General features: G+C 53.5%; 1 protein-coding gene across 11 annotated transcripts in view; it reads left to right on the top strand.

Moving 5' to 3' along the window:
* The window catches only part of DMBT1 (deleted in malignant brain tumors 1), a 55,187-nt gene that overhangs the window by 28,646 nt on the left and 7,483 nt on the right, over nucleotides 1-19,058 (top strand). For all 11 annotated transcript variants that reach the window (XM_070276118.1, XM_070276130.1, XM_070276104.1 and 8 more), the window contains 16 exons: nucleotides 437-760; nucleotides 1,718-1,747; nucleotides 2,601-2,645; nucleotides 3,814-3,840; nucleotides 4,453-4,485; nucleotides 5,228-5,269; nucleotides 6,440-6,466; nucleotides 7,079-7,111; nucleotides 10,719-10,872; nucleotides 11,168-11,370; nucleotides 11,808-12,128; nucleotides 12,770-12,790; nucleotides 13,840-13,869; nucleotides 14,162-14,312; nucleotides 15,726-15,934; nucleotides 16,789-16,973. In XM_070276118.1, coding sequence (XP_070132219.1) covers nucleotides 437-760; nucleotides 1,718-1,747; nucleotides 2,601-2,645; nucleotides 3,814-3,840; nucleotides 4,453-4,485; nucleotides 5,228-5,269; nucleotides 6,440-6,466; nucleotides 7,079-7,111; nucleotides 10,719-10,872; nucleotides 11,168-11,370; nucleotides 11,808-12,128; nucleotides 12,770-12,790; nucleotides 13,840-13,869; nucleotides 14,162-14,312; nucleotides 15,726-15,934; nucleotides 16,789-16,973 — 1,835 coding nt within the window. The remainder of the gene's footprint in view (nucleotides 1-436; nucleotides 761-1,717; nucleotides 1,748-2,600; nucleotides 2,646-3,813; nucleotides 3,841-4,452; nucleotides 4,486-5,227; nucleotides 5,270-6,439; nucleotides 6,467-7,078; nucleotides 7,112-10,718; nucleotides 10,873-11,167; nucleotides 11,371-11,807; nucleotides 12,129-12,769; nucleotides 12,791-13,839; nucleotides 13,870-14,161; nucleotides 14,313-15,725; nucleotides 15,935-16,788; nucleotides 16,974-19,058) is intronic.

Raw genomic sequence — 19,058 nt, 5'->3', positions numbered from 1 at the left:
TCAGGCGACGGGCGGCCGTCCCGGGCAGAGGGGTGGAGAGTGCCTGGCCCGCACGCGGCTGGCCCGGGTCCCCTCATCTGCCGGGACTTTGCAGAGCCCAGGCAGGACCACATAGGAGCCAAGAAGCTCCGAACAAGGGGGGCGGCCGCCATGGAGCTCCACCCCGGGGGGCGCCGAGTGTGGCTCGGGGGTCCCTTTCCTGCCCACCCGCCACGGCCCTCACGGGGAGCTTCCCCCGATCTGGGCCTCCCGAGACCCGGGCCGAGCAGTGTGTCTCTGCTCCTTTCCCCGGGAAGAAGACTCCCCTCTGGGCACCTGCCAAGGTGGCTGCTGGCCCGGGGAACGAAGCCGTGCGGATGTGCCCTGCGTCTGGAGCGTGCCTTCGGCCCGGGTCCTCAAGCCGGACACGGAGGAGGTGTTCTCGTGCTCCCCCTAGGGACCGAGTCGGGTTTGGCCCTGAGGCTGGTGAATGGAGGTGACCGGTGTCAGGGCCGGGTGGAGGTCCTGTACCGAGGCTCGTGGGGCACCGTGTGCGACGACGACTGGGACACCAACGATGCCAACGTGGTGTGCCGGCAGCTGGGCTGTGGCTGGGCCACGTCGGCCCCGGGAAGTGCCCGCTTCGGTCAGGGCTCGGGGCCGATTGTCCTGGACAACGTGCGCTGCTCAGGCCAGGAGTCCTACCTGTGGAGCTGCGCCCACAACGGCTGGAACAACCACAACTGTGGTCACCACGAGGATGCCGGTGTCGTCTGCTCAGGTGGGCCTCCGAGATCCCCGGACCCCCTTCTGGCGGGACGTTTGCTGAGAACGGCCGCACGTCCCACTCCAGGGCCCCTCCCCACCCCAGCCTCTCCCAGAGATCCTGTGCCGCCCGCGGTTTCCTGGGGGCAGCTGGCCGCTACAGCTCGACCTCCCCTCTTGGGCCAACCGTGAGGCACCAGGACTGCTCGGGAGCAATGACCGCACAGTGGGTCCCAGAGAGCGTCCACCGCGCCGTGCATGGGCAGACCAAGCGAGACCCCGCCTTCTCGGCGGGGCCGACCGCTCGGTCCACACACCCGCTTTTCTCTGGGGCTTCCTTGTGGGGGCGCGCGGCTTTGGCGGGGGCGGTTGGACAGCGGAGCGCCCTGACCCCTTGATGGGTGCATGCCTTGGGGTCCTGCCAGAAGCCGGCTCGGAGGACAGGATTCGAGGCTCGCCTGTGACTTGGGGAGGGCAGGAAGAGCAGCGGAGAAGTGTGGCGGGGCGTAGGGCAGGGCAGGTGGCCGCGGCCCGGAAGGCCCGCGGGCCAGCGAGGGCCCTGGGGCTGGAGCTCGACGCCGAGCAGAGACTCGGGGACGCCTCGATCGGTCTCCGAATCGTTGTCCCTGGGCTGCGGCAAAGGGGTCTTCCTCCAGAGCTGCTGGGACTCCCCCTTGCTGCTCGCGTGGGGCGTCCACGCCGCGGCCGGGGTGGCCTGTCCCGGGCACGGCGAGGGGCTTTCCTCTTGTGGGAAGGAGGCCCTCGGGCACAGCCAGGCAGGCCCTGGCGGTGGGACCGCGGGTGGCGCTCCCGGAGGCCCCGAGAGCTGCGTGGCAGGTGGCTGGCGGCGTCCACGCGGGGGGCACGTGAGCAGCTGCAGCTCAGCGTGTCCCCGCTGAGTCTGCCCAAGCTTGGAGTGCAGGGGAGGCCGCCCCGTGCGCTTTGGGTCTGACTTTCCTTCTCCTTCTCACAGCTGCTCAGCCCCAGACCACAGCCCTGCCGAGTAAGTAGCCAGCGGCTTCGTCGGGATGTCCCTGTTGTCCCTGGCCACCTGTCCCTTTTCTCCTCACTCTGGGCGAACCCCTGCCCTTGGCAGAACTTGCGGGTCGGGTGATTTGCCCCCTCTGTCACCGAGACGCCCGGCACCTGCCCCCTAACTCGTCAGGCGATCCGCAAGACGTTGGTCTCCCCGTCAGGCAATCCGAGCTTTCCTCCAACACACTGATAGCGTCCCAGGCCACTCAGGGACCCGGGTGCGTGTGCCGGGGCCTTCGCCCGGGTGCCGCCCAGGCTGAGGGGGCTTTTGGGGGAGGAGGGACGTTGATCACCGCTGACCTTCTGTCGGTGGGCTGTCGGAGCAGGCCGGATTCCCTCCAACCCTCGGTCCTTGCGGCGCCCTCAGATCCAGCAGGGTCCCATCCGCATCCCAAAGGGGCAGGGACGGTACCCAGGGGAGGGAAGGGGCTGAGTCATGGTGGGGCTCCGGGGACCGGGATACCCGGCGGGCTCCAGGTCCACCGCCTGCAGCCCCGGACATTTCTGCGCAAGGTGCCGAGTCTGGGGCATGCCCTCGGGCGCGCCAGCCAGTCCATGGCGCAGAGGAGGGCGGTGGCAAAGGTCTTGCCATGGCAAAGAGCACATGCCAGGCTTAGCGAGGTGGCGGGAGCAGGCTGATGTGCAGCAGGGCCTTGGTCCCAAGGGGGGGGAGGTCGCTGAGCAGGAGGCCGGTGCGGCACAGACGGGCGGCAAGCGGCGGGCTCCACACGTGGGACTCTTGTCACGAGGCCTCCCAAAGCCTTTTTCGAGTCCTTCTTTCCACGACGTCTAACTCTGCCTTCCCACTGTTGCACTCCCAGCCCTGTGGCCCGTAGGAACAACGCGAGATGTGGCACCGCCAACGGGTCAGTCTTCCGGTCCGCACGCCCCGGGGCTCCCTCTCCACTTCGGGGTCCATTTTGGTTGGGAGGGCGATGGGAGGAGGCTCAGGGTGCGCCCTTGCTTCTCCTTGGCCCCGTGGGTGGGGTGCGGCTGAGGGAGGGGTTCTCTGAAGCCCAGGGCCTAGGTCTGGTCTTGAGGGGCCGGCCAGCTCTCTCGAGCGGCCTCCTGGTCGCAATGCTTGGCAAAGGGCCCTCTTGGGGTTTCTTTGGATGATTTGGAGTCCTCTGTAGTCCTACTTAGACCTGGCTCCTGGTTGTCCCGGAACACACTTCAGTACCGGGCCAAGTGGTAGATAGTGCCTGAACCTCAGAGGTCTTTCCCAACTTCCATCACTGGTGGGATTTTGGCGAACCGAGGAATGACCACACAGTGACCAACAGGCTCCAAAGCTTTTGGTGACCTTTGCCTGCTACCTGTCCCCACAGACCTCCTCCCCGAGTGTGACCCTTGTGGTTTGCGAATTCCATTTCTGCTCTCCTCCATTGGGGCTCAAGAGAGTGCTTCCTCCAGTTTCGGCCTCCTTACATCTTGACTTGATATTATATTTCTGTTCCTTTCTCTGCTTCCTTATCAGGATACAGCTTTGTAGGTGGGTAATGGTCCACTTTCACCCCTCGATGGGTCTCTTCATTTGGGTTATATAACAGGGTAATATATTAACAGCTGGCTCTTGCACGACTGAGGTCATGGGGAGGGTCCTGGCCTCCCTGCTCAGGCGGTCCTCCAAGACACCGGGCCTCTATTCTAATGTGTGATTTTCTCCAGTTGGGTCGTCTTGCAGGATCTCCTCTCACTCTGAGCTTCCCTGAAAGGTGGTGGATTCCCTGACCGCTTCACCGATACCCCTTGCTGTCCCTGAATGTACTGGGTGGACTATACAGCATCTTCTGTACGTGTCTCCAGAAAAGACAGGAGTTAGGGTCGTTAATCTTGTAAGAATAAATTCCCCAACACGTCTTTGTGGAGACTGTCCCAGGAGACATACGTTTCCTATTCAGGTCTCCTGACCAACACCCAGGAAGCCCTTCTCAGTGATGGAGGGACAGGCATTTCTCCTTCTTAGCATCCCGGGGGCCTTGTTCCCACACGTCCTGGGCTCGGAGGCTGACTCGTTTCCCCTCTTTCTTGCAGATGCTCAAACCTCTTCCCCTATCCCAGGTGAGTCGCAGCCGCCCGACCCAGTCAGAGTCGTCCCTGGAACTCTGCTCTGTGAGGTTTCCAGAGCGAGGAGGAGAGGGGCAGCCTCCTCCCGGGGAATGATTTCTCCTCTACTGCCTGGACTTGGTTCTGGTGACCAGCTGAGTGCCCAGAGCCATCGCTCTCTCTGAGCTCAGGCTGGACAGCCCCTGTGGCCTCCAGACGCCGCCTGCTGCCAGCGCTGGTCCTCCCAGAGAGGCTGCAGGGGAGGAGGGTTTGGGCCTCTGCTGATTTCAGATGAAGACGACTGTCCTGGTCATTCCCCTGGAGAACTGTGACCATTTTAGAAACAGGGCCGAGTACACCCCCTACAAATGTGTGTCTGCTAAAGAATTCCTTCCCTCGGAGAGAGCCACCCCAAAGCGCTCTTTATGGCGTACTGAAAATATTCAGTGCCCCGTTCACTGGGAAGGGCTGTGGACCCTCGCCCCCTTGGCCATTCCCAGTGCACATCGAGAGGGTCAAGGCCCTTCCACAGTAAGGACGAGGAACTAAATTTCTCTGTCCAACTAATGACCATGGAACTGAAAATGGATCTACTAAAATGCTAAGGTGGCTTCATTTTCTTCCTAGATTGGTGGCACCCATCGCCTACAAGCACTGAGGGTAAGTATCACTTTTTTCCACCTGGACCGTCGGGCATGGATGTCTTAGTCCATGCTTGGCTGTCCATGCAGCAGGTGCCTACAAAGCCGCAGCCCATCTCATCCTGCTCGCACAGCCGGCCCTGGCTGCCCCTCCACACCCTGTACCCAGCGTGGGCACACCCAGCCCACATCCAGGCTGTGCACGTGCAGCCTTTGTGTCTGTCCCGGCAGGCCGATGGCTTCTGGTTTAACGAAGCAGATCTATCTCCCCTCCTTTTAAAGAGGTGAGAGAAGTGCTTCTTATAAAGGAAAGAATTAAGGGCTTTTATTTCTTGAAGTTTCTCCAAAGCTTTGGGATAAACAGCGAATTTCACCAATAATCATGATTTTGCCCTTAATTTTTACCTCATGAGATGGATGTGGTCCAACAGCTTTCCATTGCTCTTAAGAAGTGATGTGGTGACTTTTTCATGTCATTGAATCTTCTCTTCCGGTCAGTTTAAATGGCTACATCGTATCCCATTGGACAGCTGTCCCCGCACATTCCTTCGTCCCCAATTTGAGGTGGCAGGAGCAGGCTGATCTCCAGCAGGGCCTTGGGCCCAAGGGAGGTCGCTGAGCAGGAGGCTGGAGCAGCACAGACGGGTAGCGAGTGGTGGGATCCACATGTGGCATTATTGTCATGAAGCCCTGCCCAAAGCTTTTGTCGAGTCCTTCTTTCCATGACGTCTAACTCTGCCTTCCCTCTGTTGCTCTTCCAGACACCAGGCCCACTGCTACCCAAGATGTGACATCACCACCAGGTCAGTATTCCTGTCCACACGCCTTGGGGCCCCCTCTCTGCTTCGGGATCCATTTTGGGTGGGCGAGTGATGGGAGGATGCTCAGGGTATGCCCTTGCTTCTCCTTGGCCCCGTGGGTGGGGCGCGGCTGAGGGAGGGGTCTCTGAAGCCCAGGGCCTAGGTCTGATCTTGCGGGGGGCTAGCCAGCAGCCTCCAGTGGGCTCCCGGTCGAAACGCTCGGCAAACGGCCCCCTCGGGGAGCTCAGTGGAAGCCTCAGAGTCCTCGCAAGTCCTGCCGGGCTGAGGCTCCTCGTTCTGAGGCAAGAGGCTGCTGTCCCGGGCAGAGGGGTGGAGAGTGCCTGTACCCCACGTGTCTGGCCCAGGTTCCATCACCTGCTGGCAGTTGGGACAACCCAGGCAGGACCACACAGGGGCCAAGAAGCTCCAAACAGGGTGATGGTCTTGGCCTACCACCACTTGCCACACAGCACATCCCCAGGGCTGCCCAGTGTGGTTCGGGGGTTCCATTCCTGCTCTCCTCCTTTGGGGCTCAAGTGGGTGTTTAGCCCGATTTGAGCATCCTTAGACCTGGGCTGGATATTGTGTCTCTGCTCCTTTCCCTGCTTCCTTCTCAGGGCACAGCTTCACAGGTGGATAATGGTCTCCTTTGACCCTTTGACGGGACCGTTCGTGTGGGTTATTTAATGGCGTAATCAATTAACTGCTGGCTCTCGCAGGACTGTGGTCGTGGGGAGGATCCCGGCGTCCTGGCTCAGGCGGTCTTCCAAGACACTGGGCCTCTGTTCTAATGTGTGCTTTTCTCCACTTGGCTCGTCTTGCGGGATCTCCTCTCACTCTGAGCGTCCCCAGGAGGTGGCGGCTTCCCTGATTGCTTCACCGATAGCCCTTGCTGTCCCTGAACGTTGTGGGTGGGCTGCAGCATCTTCCATAGGTGGCCCCAGAGTAGACAGGGTGTTAATGGACATGAAGGTGTCAGCACAAATTCCCCAACACCTCTTTGTGGAGACTGTCCCCTGAGACGTATGTCTCCTATTCAGGTCTCCTGGCCAACACCCGGGAAGCCCTTCTCAGTGATGGAGGGACAGGCATTTCTCCTTCTTAGCATCCCGGGGGCCTTGTTCCCACATGTCCTGGGCTCGGAGGCTGACTCGTTTCCCCTCTTTCTTGCAGATGCTCTAATCTCTTCCCCTATCCCAGGTGAGTCGCAGCCGCCCGACCCAGTCAGAGTCCTCCCTGGAACTCTGCTCTGTGAGGTTTCCAGAGCGAGGAGGAGAGGGGCAGCCTCCTCCCGGGGAATGATTTCTCCTCTACTGCCTGGACTTGGTTCTGGTGACCAGCTGAGTGCCCAGAGCCATCGCTCTCTCTGAGCTCAGGCTGGAGAGCCCCTGTGGCCTCCAGACACCGCCTGCTGCCAGCGCTGGTCCTCCCAGAGAGGCTGCAGGGGAAGAGGTTTTGGGCCTCTGCTGATTTCAGATGAAGACGACTGTCCTGGTCATTCCCCTGGAGAACTGTGACCATTTTAGAAACAGGGCCGAGTACACCCCCTAGAAATGTGTGTCTGCTAAAGAATTCCTTCCCTCGGAGAGAGCCACCCCAAAGCGGTCTTTATGGCGTACTGAAAATATTCAGTGCCCTGCTCACTGGGAAGGGCTGTGGACCCTTGCCCCCTTGCCCATTCCCAGTGCACATCGAGAGGGTCAAGGCCCTTCCACAGTAAGGATGAGGAACTAAATTTCTCTGTCCAACTAATGACCATGGAACTGAAAATGGATCTACTAAAATGCTAAGGTGGCTTCATTTTCTTCCTAGATTGGTGGCACCCATCGCCTACAAGCACTGAGGGTAAGTATCACTTTTTTCCACCTGGACCGTCGGGCATGGATGTCTTAGTCCATGCTTGGCTGTCCATGCAGCAGGTGCCTACAAAGCCGCAGCCCATCTCATCCTGCTCGCACAGCCGGCCCTGGCTGCCCCTCCACACCCTGTACCCAGCGTGGGCACACCCAGCCCACATCCAGGCTGTGCACGTGCAGCCTTTTTGTCTGTCCCGGCAGGCCGATGGCTTCTGCTTTAATGAAGCAGATCTATCTCCCTTCCTTTAAAGGAAGTGAGAGAAGTGTTCCTTCAGAGAATAGAGTTAAAGGCTTCCTTTTCTTGTAGTATCTCCGAACCTTTGGGATAAACAGTGAATTTCACCAATATTCCTGACTTTTCAAGTAATTTTTAGCCCTTGAGATGGATATTGTTCCCTAGCTGTCCGTTGCTCTTAAGAAGTGATGTGGTGACTTTTTCATTTCATTGAATCTTGTCTTGCCATCAGTTTAAGTTCCTGCATTATATTCCATTGTATAGCCATGCCCACAAATTTTTTAAACCCCGGTTGTTGGATATTCAAGTTGTTTATATTTCTCTTGTATTCTAAATGACCCTGTGCTGAGAAATGTGTTTATAAATAATTTTTCACATGTTTTCTCACATTTTCCTTTAAGACACAAATAGATTTACTGGTCTAAATTTAACATAGTGCCTGGTGCATAGAATGTTCTTATTCAATGCTAAGTCATTATGTTAAGTATTTTAAGGTCTTTGTTTTGTATATGGTCAAATTGCCATTAAGAACTATTGTAAAATTACAGAATGATGAAAAAGATAATCTGATCTCTCTCAGGTGGCTCATAGTATTATGAGCTATTATGGCTAGGGCCAGGTCATCCAGAGTTTGTACGCAGGTTAAAATGCTGACTTTATCTTAAGAGCAGCCAGAACTGTGAAAAGCGTTAAGCTGGGGAATTACAACATGAGAATTACATTTGCACAACATACTTGTCTTTTCTGCCAAACTGTGCACATCCTGAGGGTAGAGACTATGTCTACTTTTTTCATGATTTCAATCTTATGATATAGTGTCATGTCTGTCATTCCATAAACATTTGTAGAAAGAATAAATGAAGAAATGAATGATTGGATGCATATATAATTACTGTCGGCGTTTTTATGTATATTCCATATACACATACCACACACATGCACAAATTACAGCAAGCTTTACAACCTATTTTATGACATCCTTGTTCACTTGAGTATATAATAAATAATTTTCTCATTGCCTTAAAGGTAGCATTTTTATGGCATTGAAATTATTTCTATACCATAAAGTTAATTGGCTGTATGTTTTTATGCACATATCATGATTTATTAAGCAATTAATAATTGTAGGACAAAAGAATTGATTCTTTCTCATAATATTTTATTTACTTAGATAAGTTGCATACAGTAATACGTTTATTTTATTTTATAATTGTCCTTATTATATTTTTAGAAATTGTAATGCATATCCTGGTCTCTAAAACTTTGGCCTTATCCTGGATTATTTCCCACTGTAGAAATAGAACTTCTGGGTAGGCATATTTTAAAGGCCAAATTCTCTTTAAGAATCACTGTTTTTCGGGCTGGCCCCGTGGCCGAGTGGTTAAGTTCGCGCGCTCCGCTGCAGGCGGCCCAGTGTTTCGTTGGTTCGAATCCTGGGCGCGGACATGGCACTGCTCATCAGACCACGCTGAGGCAGCGTCCCACATGCCACAACTAGAAGAACCCACAACGAAAAATACACAACTATGTACCGGGGGGCTTTGGGGAGAAAAAGGAAAAAATAAAAATCTTTAAAAAAAATTAAAAAAAAAAAAAAAAAAGAATCACTGTTTTTCCAAAGAATAAGAGAAAATATTTGCAAATCATACGTCTGATAAGAGACGAATCTAGAATATATAAAGACCTTTCACTAATAATAAAAGTCAAATAACCCTATTAAAAAATGATTGAAGGATCTGAAAAGATATTTCTCCATAGAAGATGCACAAACAGTCAGAAAGCTCATGAAAATATGCCTAACATCATTAGCCATCAGGGAAATGCAAATCACAGCCAGAAAGGGATGCCACTTCCCAGCCGGTAGGTTGGCCAGAATCAAAAAGTCAGATAACGCAGTTGGCCAGGCTGTGGGGCAAGCACCGCCTCACAAGCTGCTGCTGGGAACGGACGACGGTGCGCCTGCCGTGGGAAACAGTTCGGCGCTTCCTCAGAAAGGTAAACATAGAGTTGCCATGGACCCAGCAGTTACACTGCTAGGCATATTCTCAGAAAGGACAGCATAAGTCCACACAGAAACTTACATACAATGTTCATAGATGGCAGCATTACTCCTAACAGCCCCAAAGTGGAAACAACCCACATGTTCATCATGGCGAATGGATAAACCAAACGTGGTTACCCATACAGTGGACTGGTATTTGTCAATGAAAAGAAGTTCAGTCCTGATGGATGCTACAACATGGGTGAACTTTGAAAACGTTCTGTTAAGTGAAAGAAGCCGGTCACGGAAGACCACAAACTGTGCTTCTATCCGTGTGAGATGTCAGAATGGGCAAATCTGTGGAGACAGAAAGCAGATTGGTGGTTGCCTGGGGCTGAGGGTATTGAGGGAAAATGGAGAGTGACTGCTAAGGGCGCAGGTCTCTTCAGAGTGATGAAGATTTTCTAAAATGGACTGTGGTGATGGTTGCAGAGCTCTGACAATATGAACACCATTGAATTGTACACTTCAGAAAAATAAACAGAAAGAGTTATGAATAAGGAAAAAAGTTTTAATTTATATCTCCTCTGAGTACATAAATATTTTTAAATAGTCTTTTAAAATAAACTGACCAACAGAAAATTTGAATGCTTGATGTTGTTTATCCCTCTCTGGTAAATAATGATAGCTAATATTGTTTGGGGCTAACTATTATGTGCCGGGCACTGTTCTAAGGGTTTACAGATATTGTCTCATTGGGTACCTGTAAGAATCTGATGAGCCAGGTGCCATTATCACCCCCATTTTTTGGATGAGGAAACTGAGGCGGAGCAGTTAAGTTACTTGCTTAAGATCATGGAGCTGATAAGAGCAGGGCCAAGACACAAGCCCAGGCCTTCTGTGGCAGAAGCCCTGCTCCCGACCCCGCTTTATGAGGCTTCTTGTCAAGTGGCCGAATCTCCTGCTCCCAGGAGACACGAGGGAACACGTAGCGTTCCAGGGTGCTCTCCCTGGGCCTGCTCTCCGCTCAGCCAGGATTGAGCCCCACCTCCCTCCCTGTGACCGATTGAACAGTGCCAACAATCACTTTGTTGCTTTCTTGGCATTTTTGCCACAAGGTGATACATGCTCCCTCTGAAACTTGGGTCACCTCTCGCCAGAGAATCACTGTTCCAGGCCCAATGGGGGAGGCAGAGACTCAGGTCAAGGCCCCTAACGTAGGGTGGCCTATGGCCAGGCCTGAGAGGCGGCTTGTTTAAGGAAAAATGGAGTCACGTTCTAAGTGCAGAGGATGAAACCTGAGGACTCTTACCCAGACGACGTCACAATGCGCCTGAAGACCCACCACAATGACAATGTCCCTCCCTCTCTCCTCTCTAGGACACTCCTCAAATTGTGGTGGCTTCTTATTCCATGCCAGTGGGACATTTTCCAGCCCGTCCTATCCTGGATATTACCCCAACAACGCGGAGTGTGTCTGGGAGATAGACGTGAACTCTAGCTATCGCATAAACCTGGGCTTCAACCATCTGCAGTAAGTGACACTCAGTCCTCTGGGGAAGGATGTGTCCTCCTCCACACACCCTGTGGTTCGGACTGTGTCCTGGGCTGGGATGGTTTTCGTTCATGTGCCCTGGACTAGATTTCAGGTTGCTCTGATTCCTATCACGAAGCATGAGGCAATACTGGGGAGTCCTTTGATTTGATTGAAGAAGGGCAAGAAGAAAATCTTAGATTCAATAGCATCACTGATATAAAGTCCAAACTATCTATAAAATCTAGGAGCAATAGGACCTTCGAGGTTGACATGAATCCGTTTTCTCATACAGGCTGGAGATACACAGTAATTGCAATTATGATTATGTTGAAATCTTTGATGGATCACTCAATAGCAATAATTTGCTGGGGAAAATTTGTAATGGCACCAGGCAAATATTCACATCTTCTTCCAACCGAATGATTGTTCGATTCCGAAGTGATGTCACTGTCCAAAACACTGGCTTTTCTGCTTGGTATAACTCCTTTCCAAGAGGTGAGTGCAAACTAGACGTGAGCTTTGAGGCTCAGTGTATTTTCACAGCCCCCTCCTCTGCGTGCACTGTGGTTCCCACAGGAAACCCAAGAAGGGTTTCAGCAATGTGCTTCCCGTTCTCGCTATCTCTGACCGTGACTGTGGTAAGCCAGGGCAGCCAGGTGTGGAGAATAGGGGAAACACCTGGGCTTGGACTTGCCACCAACTCCCTGGGGGACCTACTAACTCTCCTTGCTGAGCCCACACCTCCCCATCTGGAGGCTGGAGGGGTCTGAGCTCTAGTGACGTCTGGAGCTCCTTCCAGCTCCCTCATGGAGCTGTCTGTACCGTGACCAGTGCCATTTGGTGACTTTGGGAATGAGGAAAGGCCCATGGGTTATTTGGTCTTGGAGATGTGTTGTGGGCCATGGCCATCATATTTACGGCATGTCTTTCAGACGCCAGCTTGAGATTAGTCAACTTCACCTCCTCCTCTGGTGCATGTGCCGGGCGTGTGGAAATTTACCATGGTGGCAACTGGGGGACAGTTTGTGATGATTCCTGGGACATTCAGGATGCCCAGGTGGTCTGCAGACAGCTGGGGTGCGGTGATGCAGTATCAGCCCTGGGAAACGCCTATTTTGGCTCTGGCTCTGGCCCCATCACCCTGGACGACGTGGTGTGCTCAGGAACGGAATCTACTCTCTGGCAGTGCCGGAACCGAGGCTGGTTCTCCCATAATTGCGCCCACCACGAAGATGCTGGAGTCATTTGCTCAGGTATCACGTGATGTCATCCTTGGCCTGCTACTAATTGAGAGCTAAAGACAGGCGACTGGTGGTGTCTGTCACTCAGTTCAGGGCATGGGGGCAGGCAAGAGCTTGTCCCCTTGGTCTCTTCACTCCAGGAGACCATTCATAGGCCACTTTATCTCTGGTGGGCGTCTGGGCCCTGAGGCCATTACGCTGGACACACAACTGGAGTCCTGAGTGTGTTCTTCTCTCTCATTTGCTCTGTGACCTTTAGCAGTGAGTTAACCTCTCTGAGCTTCAGTCTCCTCGTTTACTCAAAGTAGATGATCATAATTGTTCCTGCCTTCAATGGGAGGCAGAGAATTTAAATGGGTAATGTGTGTAAACTCTTTGAACAATTCCAACAAGTAGGAAATGATGAATAAATGATGGTGTAATGATCCTGGCTGTGACACTGATGACCCCCAAGCAACAATGGGGCTGGTGGAACAGCTGGGGAAACCCACTTAGGCCTCCTGCTAGCAACACAGGCTCCACAGCAAGGACTCAGTGGACCCCGGATGCACTCACTGAGGGGGTCAGACTCTGTGTGGCGTGGCTGTGCCCCTCTCATCTCCTCTCTCCAGGCACACTTTAGGTACTGATGCTTTTCCTCTATTCTTTTTTAGGACAATATGCAACGACCCCTGGTAAGCGCCATGATCTCCATCGCCTCTCCTGGCTGCCCCTCTCTGCCACTGCCCTTGGATCGTGCAGGGCATGTTTGTCGCTTGTGCCTTCCCCAGCACGTGGCAGCCCCTGCAGCTGATGTCCTACCCCAAGGAGAGCTGGGCCTCTCTCTAGGCTCCTCTCTGTCCTTCAGTAGCCTGCCCAGCATGAGATTCTGGTCTCTGGTCAGTCCCATGGAGAGGCCAGCCACCTGTGTATGCCCTGCCTCTCCCCTCGGGCACTAGACCCTGGGCAGTGTGGGTGGGATGGGGCCTGCATCCTGGCTGAGCTCGGTGTGTAACCAGCAGAAGCTCCTGATCACCGGCTCCTGAGCTCCTGGTGAACCTGCTCTGAGTGTTCCCAGCACACTCCTGGCTCCTCAAGACCTTCCTCTCCATCCCACCCTCACTCCCTCTCCCCCTGGCTTCCTACAGCAGAGCAGCTTCAGGCCCCCCTGCCCCCATTCTCCATTGCAGCCAGGGTCATCTAGGAAATGCAGTGTCAGTCCCAGCCTCGGCACCTTTGAGTGACTTCTCAGGGAGTTCTGGACACAGATCCCACAGCTCAGTATGATCTCTTGGGCTCTCCACGGTTCACTCCTTTCGTCTGATTGGTTCCCTCATCTCCCTGCTCCATCCACACTGATGTCCCCCAAATGTGCCAGGCAGTCTCTTACCTGAGTCTGTTTGCACATGCTGTTCCCTCTGCCTGGAACACCCGTTTCCACCTTTTTACCTGCCTGCCTGATTACCTGTCCGCTTTTCCCTGCTCCTTTTGGGTCAGGATCCAAAGCTCTGGGCTCCCGGTATTGCCTGGGTTTTGCTTGGTCACAGCCCCATCCCACTACGTTGGGGTTTACTCTTTTCCATCGTCTCCTGCAGGCTGTGAGCTCCCTGAGGGCAAGGCCTGTATCCAGCGTCCCACTGTGAGCCCAGGGTTGGCACATTTCTGGCCGAGGGGGAAGCCAGCACTTAGTAACTGTGTCAAGGATGCCAGGAAACTGATCATTGTCTTTTCTCTTTGTCAACAGCTCCTGTTTACAACATCACCCTTCCAACCAGTAAGTTCTGAGCTCCTGACAAATACCCTTTCCCTTCCCCTCAGAGGCAGGGACACTGGGCGGAGGATGACGAGAATGAGGAGGAGAGGCTCCCTAAGTTCAGCCCCCCTGGCAGGGGTCCCTCTGGCTCTCAGTGGCCTCTCCAGGTCCAGGCCCCCTCCTGGCCCTCTGTGGCCGGTCGGGTCCAGGCCCCCTCCTGCTGGGTTTCCGTCTTGGGAATTGTTTAAAAATTTTCCCCGGTGACTGTGCAGTGTGCTCTGGGGGCATCAGCATTTCCATTTTGTTCTGACAGCAAATTATTCCTGCGGAGGCTTCCTGTCCCAACCTTCAGGGCACTTTTCCAGCCCATCCTACCCTGGGAACTATCCGAACAACGCCAAATGTGTCTGGGACATTGAAGTCCAAAACAACTACCGCGTGACTGTCGTCTTCAGAGACGTCCAGTGAGTGCGGGTGCAAAGCAGAGCATGGGGGACCTCGCAGGCCTTCTGGAGGGAATGGACGGTGCCTATCCTTCTGAAGAGATGTTCGGCGGGTGGAAACTTGTTCTTGTGGGTTCAGTGTTGACCCAGCACAGAGGCAGCCCGTGGAGGCGGGGCCAGGAGGAGAGCCCTGGTTTAAATCCCGGTTCTGTCGCTGATTGGCTGAGGGACTGTGGGACATCAGGAGATTGCTATCCTGAGCCTCAGGCAAAGAGGGGAGTGAGACACCTGCTTTCCTCCCCTCACCCATTCTGGGAAGGTCACCAGAGAGACACATGAAAGCACCTGGGAAATGGTAGCCAATGGGGGGATCACTGTTAGGTGTAATGATAATGCAAGGAATCCTATTGACAGCCACACTAGTTATTTTGTATCCTTTTCTCTCCACTCCCTGCTTCTTTGGGGTGAGTCCGGGGGCCAGGCAGGGGTGGGGAAGTCCTGCTGCAGAGCTTGGGTTGTTCCTCATCCAATGCAGACGGGGGAGGAATGTCATTTCAGGCAGAGGAGACATCAGCAAAGCCACATTAATACATGATTGGTCCAAGGAGAGGGGCGACCATGCATAGGCACCAGTGTCCTCTAGTGTCCTGGAAAGTGGGCCCCATAATTTCTTTTCTAATGGCCGTCACTGAACGAACTAGTTTTCTCTCTTGGTTTCTGGTTGCAGTGGCCTTGGGAGTCTCTGCCTTGGAAATTCATCTGGGGTTTTGCAAAAGACACAATATTATTTTAATCTCCTCATCATTACACTCTCCTATGTCATTATAATTCATTTTGGATCCGGGGGACTTAGGAAATTCCTTGGAGGAAGGTTGACCACCCTGGTTCTTTGGCCAATATCTTAGTGACAATGACCGAACCATTTGTGACATTTTATGAGGCCCTTTTCCACATACTGTTTCATTTGCACTTCACACCAGCTCTTGTCGGTATGTGTGGGTAGGAGAACTTCGCCTCTGTAAATACTTCACATCTGAGATTCAGAAAGGCTGTGTGATCTGCGCAATATTATTGTTCAATTATTTATTTCTATTGCTACGAATTCATGGCTATTTATTTCGTGCCATGGGAAACGGGGGTCTTCTTGATTGAATGAAAAGCCTAAGGCGGGATGTGACCCCTTCCTTTCAAGATGCAAAGGGCTGTCAGGAGACCGCGTGTGGATTTCATACGTGGGGCCCAACAGGCACGACTGAGACCCATGCACGTAGGTCCTGGGAAGATGAGTCTCTGCTGGATTTATGGAAATCTGTTATTTTCAGTTTTAGTTTTGTCGGCATTTCTGGCACAGAGGTGTGACCCCTCACTGAGGTCTGACCTCCTGGGTCAAATCCTGGTTAAAAGTGAAGCCACAGCTGTGTGTTCTGTCTGCAGGCTGGAAGGCGGCTGTAACTACGATTACATTGAAGTGTTCGACGGCCCCCACCACAGTTCCCCTCTCATTGCGCGGGTCTGTGATGGGGCGAGGGGCTCCTTCAGTTCGTCCTCGAACTTCCTGTCCGTTCGCTTTGTCAGCGACGGCAGTGTCACAAAGAAAGGCTTCCAGGCCGACTACTACTCTCATCCTTCCAATGACAGCACTGGTAAGTCCCCCTGGTGAGGGCTCGCTAGCGGTGGGTGCACCTCAGAGAGCAGAAGCCGCTCAACCTTCTGTGGCTGTGAAATAAGAAATGAGAGCAGCCTGGTCAGGTCACCAAGGGGCCAGGAGCTGTGGGTCTTGGGACTCTGGCTGCCCAGAAACGAAGTCAAGGGTCAGAACTGGCCGTGGGCAGTGTACTGGCCGTACGGTGGTGGCAGAGACTAAGTAGAAGGTGCAGGGTGATGCTTTCAGCATAGAGTGAGATGTCGCTGCCAAGGGCAGAGGTGACTTTGAGGTCTTGAAGCCTTGTGACCTTCCCAGCATGTGGGACGCTGTGATCATGTCCTGAGACCTGGCACATTTGGCTGCTGTCTGAACATGGATCGAGCTGGTCACTCAGCCACTTCCAGTGAGGCTAATGGCCGTGCTTTGAGCTGTGCAGGGGACTGACTGACAGACTGGCCAGGGAGGGCCAGGCGGTGTCCACGCTCCGTCTGCAGTTGGGACTGTGAGCACGGACCTGCTCCCAGGGCTCGAGGACCTTACCTCACACCCCACAGTTCAACCGGAGTGTTACTTTCCTTATGGGTAAATGGTAACTCGGCAAACGTTTCACTCAGCCACGTCCTGCCTCCATTTCTCCGTCAGAGGAATCCAAAGTCCCTGTGCCCTCACAGGGCTCTGCTGAGAATGGGGCTGACTGGGGCCGTGAGGCGCCTGGGGGTCATGGGGAGGCGTGTCCCGCGCACACCATCCTTGTCGGCCATCTGGATCTCTGCGCCTCTGTGTGGGGGGCTCCTCGTGGCGCTTGTGCAGCTCGGGGCGCTGACTGACGCATTGTCTGTCCTTGGCCACCAGAGCTGCTTTGTCTGCCGGATCGCATGCAAGCCAGCGTGAGCAGGAGCTACCTCCAGTCCCTGGGCTATTCTGCCCGGGACCTTGTCATTCCCAGCTCGGGTGGGAGCAGCCAGTGTCGGCCCCAGATAACGTCGAGCCAGGTGACATTCACAATTCCCTACTCAGGCTGCGGCACCATCGAGCAGGTGAGCCTGGGGCCTCCCGCACTGTCTCCTGCTGGGCAGCTTTCTTATTGTGATGTGCGCTGTGCTCCTTGAATGCTGGGGACACAGAAGACATGATTATGGGAGAACCAAAATGTAGTTTGGTGAAGATATAGTTCTGTTTCTTGATGCCGTGACGTGGCTGCAGCCACTCCTGAATGCAAGGAAGGAGTGGGAGGGAAGTTCACCAGGCAGGTTTTCAGCACTGGCCAGCACAGAGGGTGCCTGGTAGGCTGCCACTCACGTCAACAATAATGAAGACAGCTCCCAGGGGTCGCTTCCAGTTCCATAGGGCCTGAAGGTTACACGCTTTGGAGGCGGCGTGGATGGGAGAGACGGGTGCCTCATTGAGCAAAAGAATGTAGACATATCTTACTTTTATAAATCGTACAAAAACATGTGGCTGTGTCAATATGTTGATAGCTTGGGAAGAACCCATGTACATGGTGGGGGTAGGGGGATGGGGCCCTGAAGCTTAAGCTTCACTAGCTTCATGGTGAATTGGTCTCTGCAGCTGCCATTTGTTGAGCTGTCACCATGTAGCGTGACCACTTGCCTTGATTTGCCTGGGACTTGCAGATTTTAGCATGGAAGTGTCTCATGTCCCAGGCAACTCCTCGATTCTGAGCAAACTGGGATACTGGTCACCCTACAAATGGCAGACTCTGGGATTAGTCAGGGTCATACTCCACAAACCCCACCAAGTACTCTCTCTCTGTCATCCCACTTTAAAAATACAGAGGCTGGGCTTCGAAGGGTCAAGGTCTTGGTCTGTCACCCAGGACTGATAGAGTCGATGCCAGACTCTGAGAATCTCAAAAACGTTACGCTGAGTGAAAGAAGCAGACACACCAGGACCAGGGGACCTACTCTGTGACTCCATTTCTGTAGAATTTAGAAATGGAGAGTAAATGGGTAATGACAGAAAGCCGACCTGGTGGAGGAGATTGACTGCAAAGGGGCAGAAGGGGGCTATTTATGTTAGTGGAAATGTTCTGTGTCTTATTGTGGGGGTGATTATTGTCAAACCTCACTGAATAGTACACTTACAATGGCTGCATTTAATTTTATGTAAATTTATTTTAAATTATCCAATCTAAGTTGTGAATTTTTGACTGACGCCTAAGTAGTCATTTCCAAATTCCATCTGTCAGGGAACAGACACAGTGCCAACCCTTTTATTTGGCTTGGGCCTACAGGAAATCCCCAACATGAAATGCTCAAGTACCTAGAAAGTGTGACACACACATGTGGAGGCCTCAGTTTGTCATTCACCAGGGACACACTGAGCGTTTGCTGTGTCCCAGGCACTGTGCTGGCTGCGAAGATGGTGCTGCTCATTACTTGGCAAGGTCATGCCTGATCCTTTGACACATGAGAAATGGGGAGAGGAAGGGGACACTCGTTACCCACTAGACTGACCTGTCAGCCATGGCTGGATGCCTGGGCTTGAGGGTCTGCACTCGCCATTGTGGTCACTGGGTTCCCTTTTCTTAGTCCCTACAGACACCGGGTCTCCTTCTGAGAGGAGCTGAGCAGGTTAGGGAGACCCACATGCAGAGAAGGTACATACTGGTCACGCCATGGAAATGTTCTAGGCAACCCGGCTTTCTCATTCGGCCCTGTAAACCGACTGTGTTAGATCCTGGTTTGTCATGAGTTTAGTCAGTGGGAGTCAGTCCATGAAAGGTGATCAGCCATCCTGGTTCCAAATGTGCAGCCTGGAGACCCTGACCTCTGAGCCGCCCCGTGATGTTCCCTCATCCCCATCAGGAGCTGCCAAAGGAACGTGCCCACCCTGGTTCTTCTAACTCGACAGATGGTGGGCAGCACATGCCTCATTCTGATTCCTCTGTTCATTTAAACACCTGTGTCCCCTACCAAACCGAGTGCCTCAGGGGCAGGGCCAATATTTTATTCCTCTTTGCAACTCCCAGTCCCCCGGGGTGGAGCCTAAGCCTTTATAACCACATTACTAATGGCAGGTTTGTATGCCAGCCACTGAACTAAGAGTTCTCAATGACTTCCAGTTTCTCAGGATGACTTTTATTTCCATTTAATCATGAG

Source organism: Equus caballus, chromosome 1 (assembly GCF_041296265.1).
Source record: "Equus caballus isolate H_3958 breed thoroughbred chromosome 1, TB-T2T, whole genome shotgun sequence".
Taxonomy (NCBI): domain Eukaryota; kingdom Metazoa; phylum Chordata; class Mammalia; order Perissodactyla; family Equidae; genus Equus; species Equus caballus.
The sequence above is the reverse complement of the archived record's forward strand: the minus strand, read 5'-3'. Positions and strand labels throughout refer to the sequence as shown.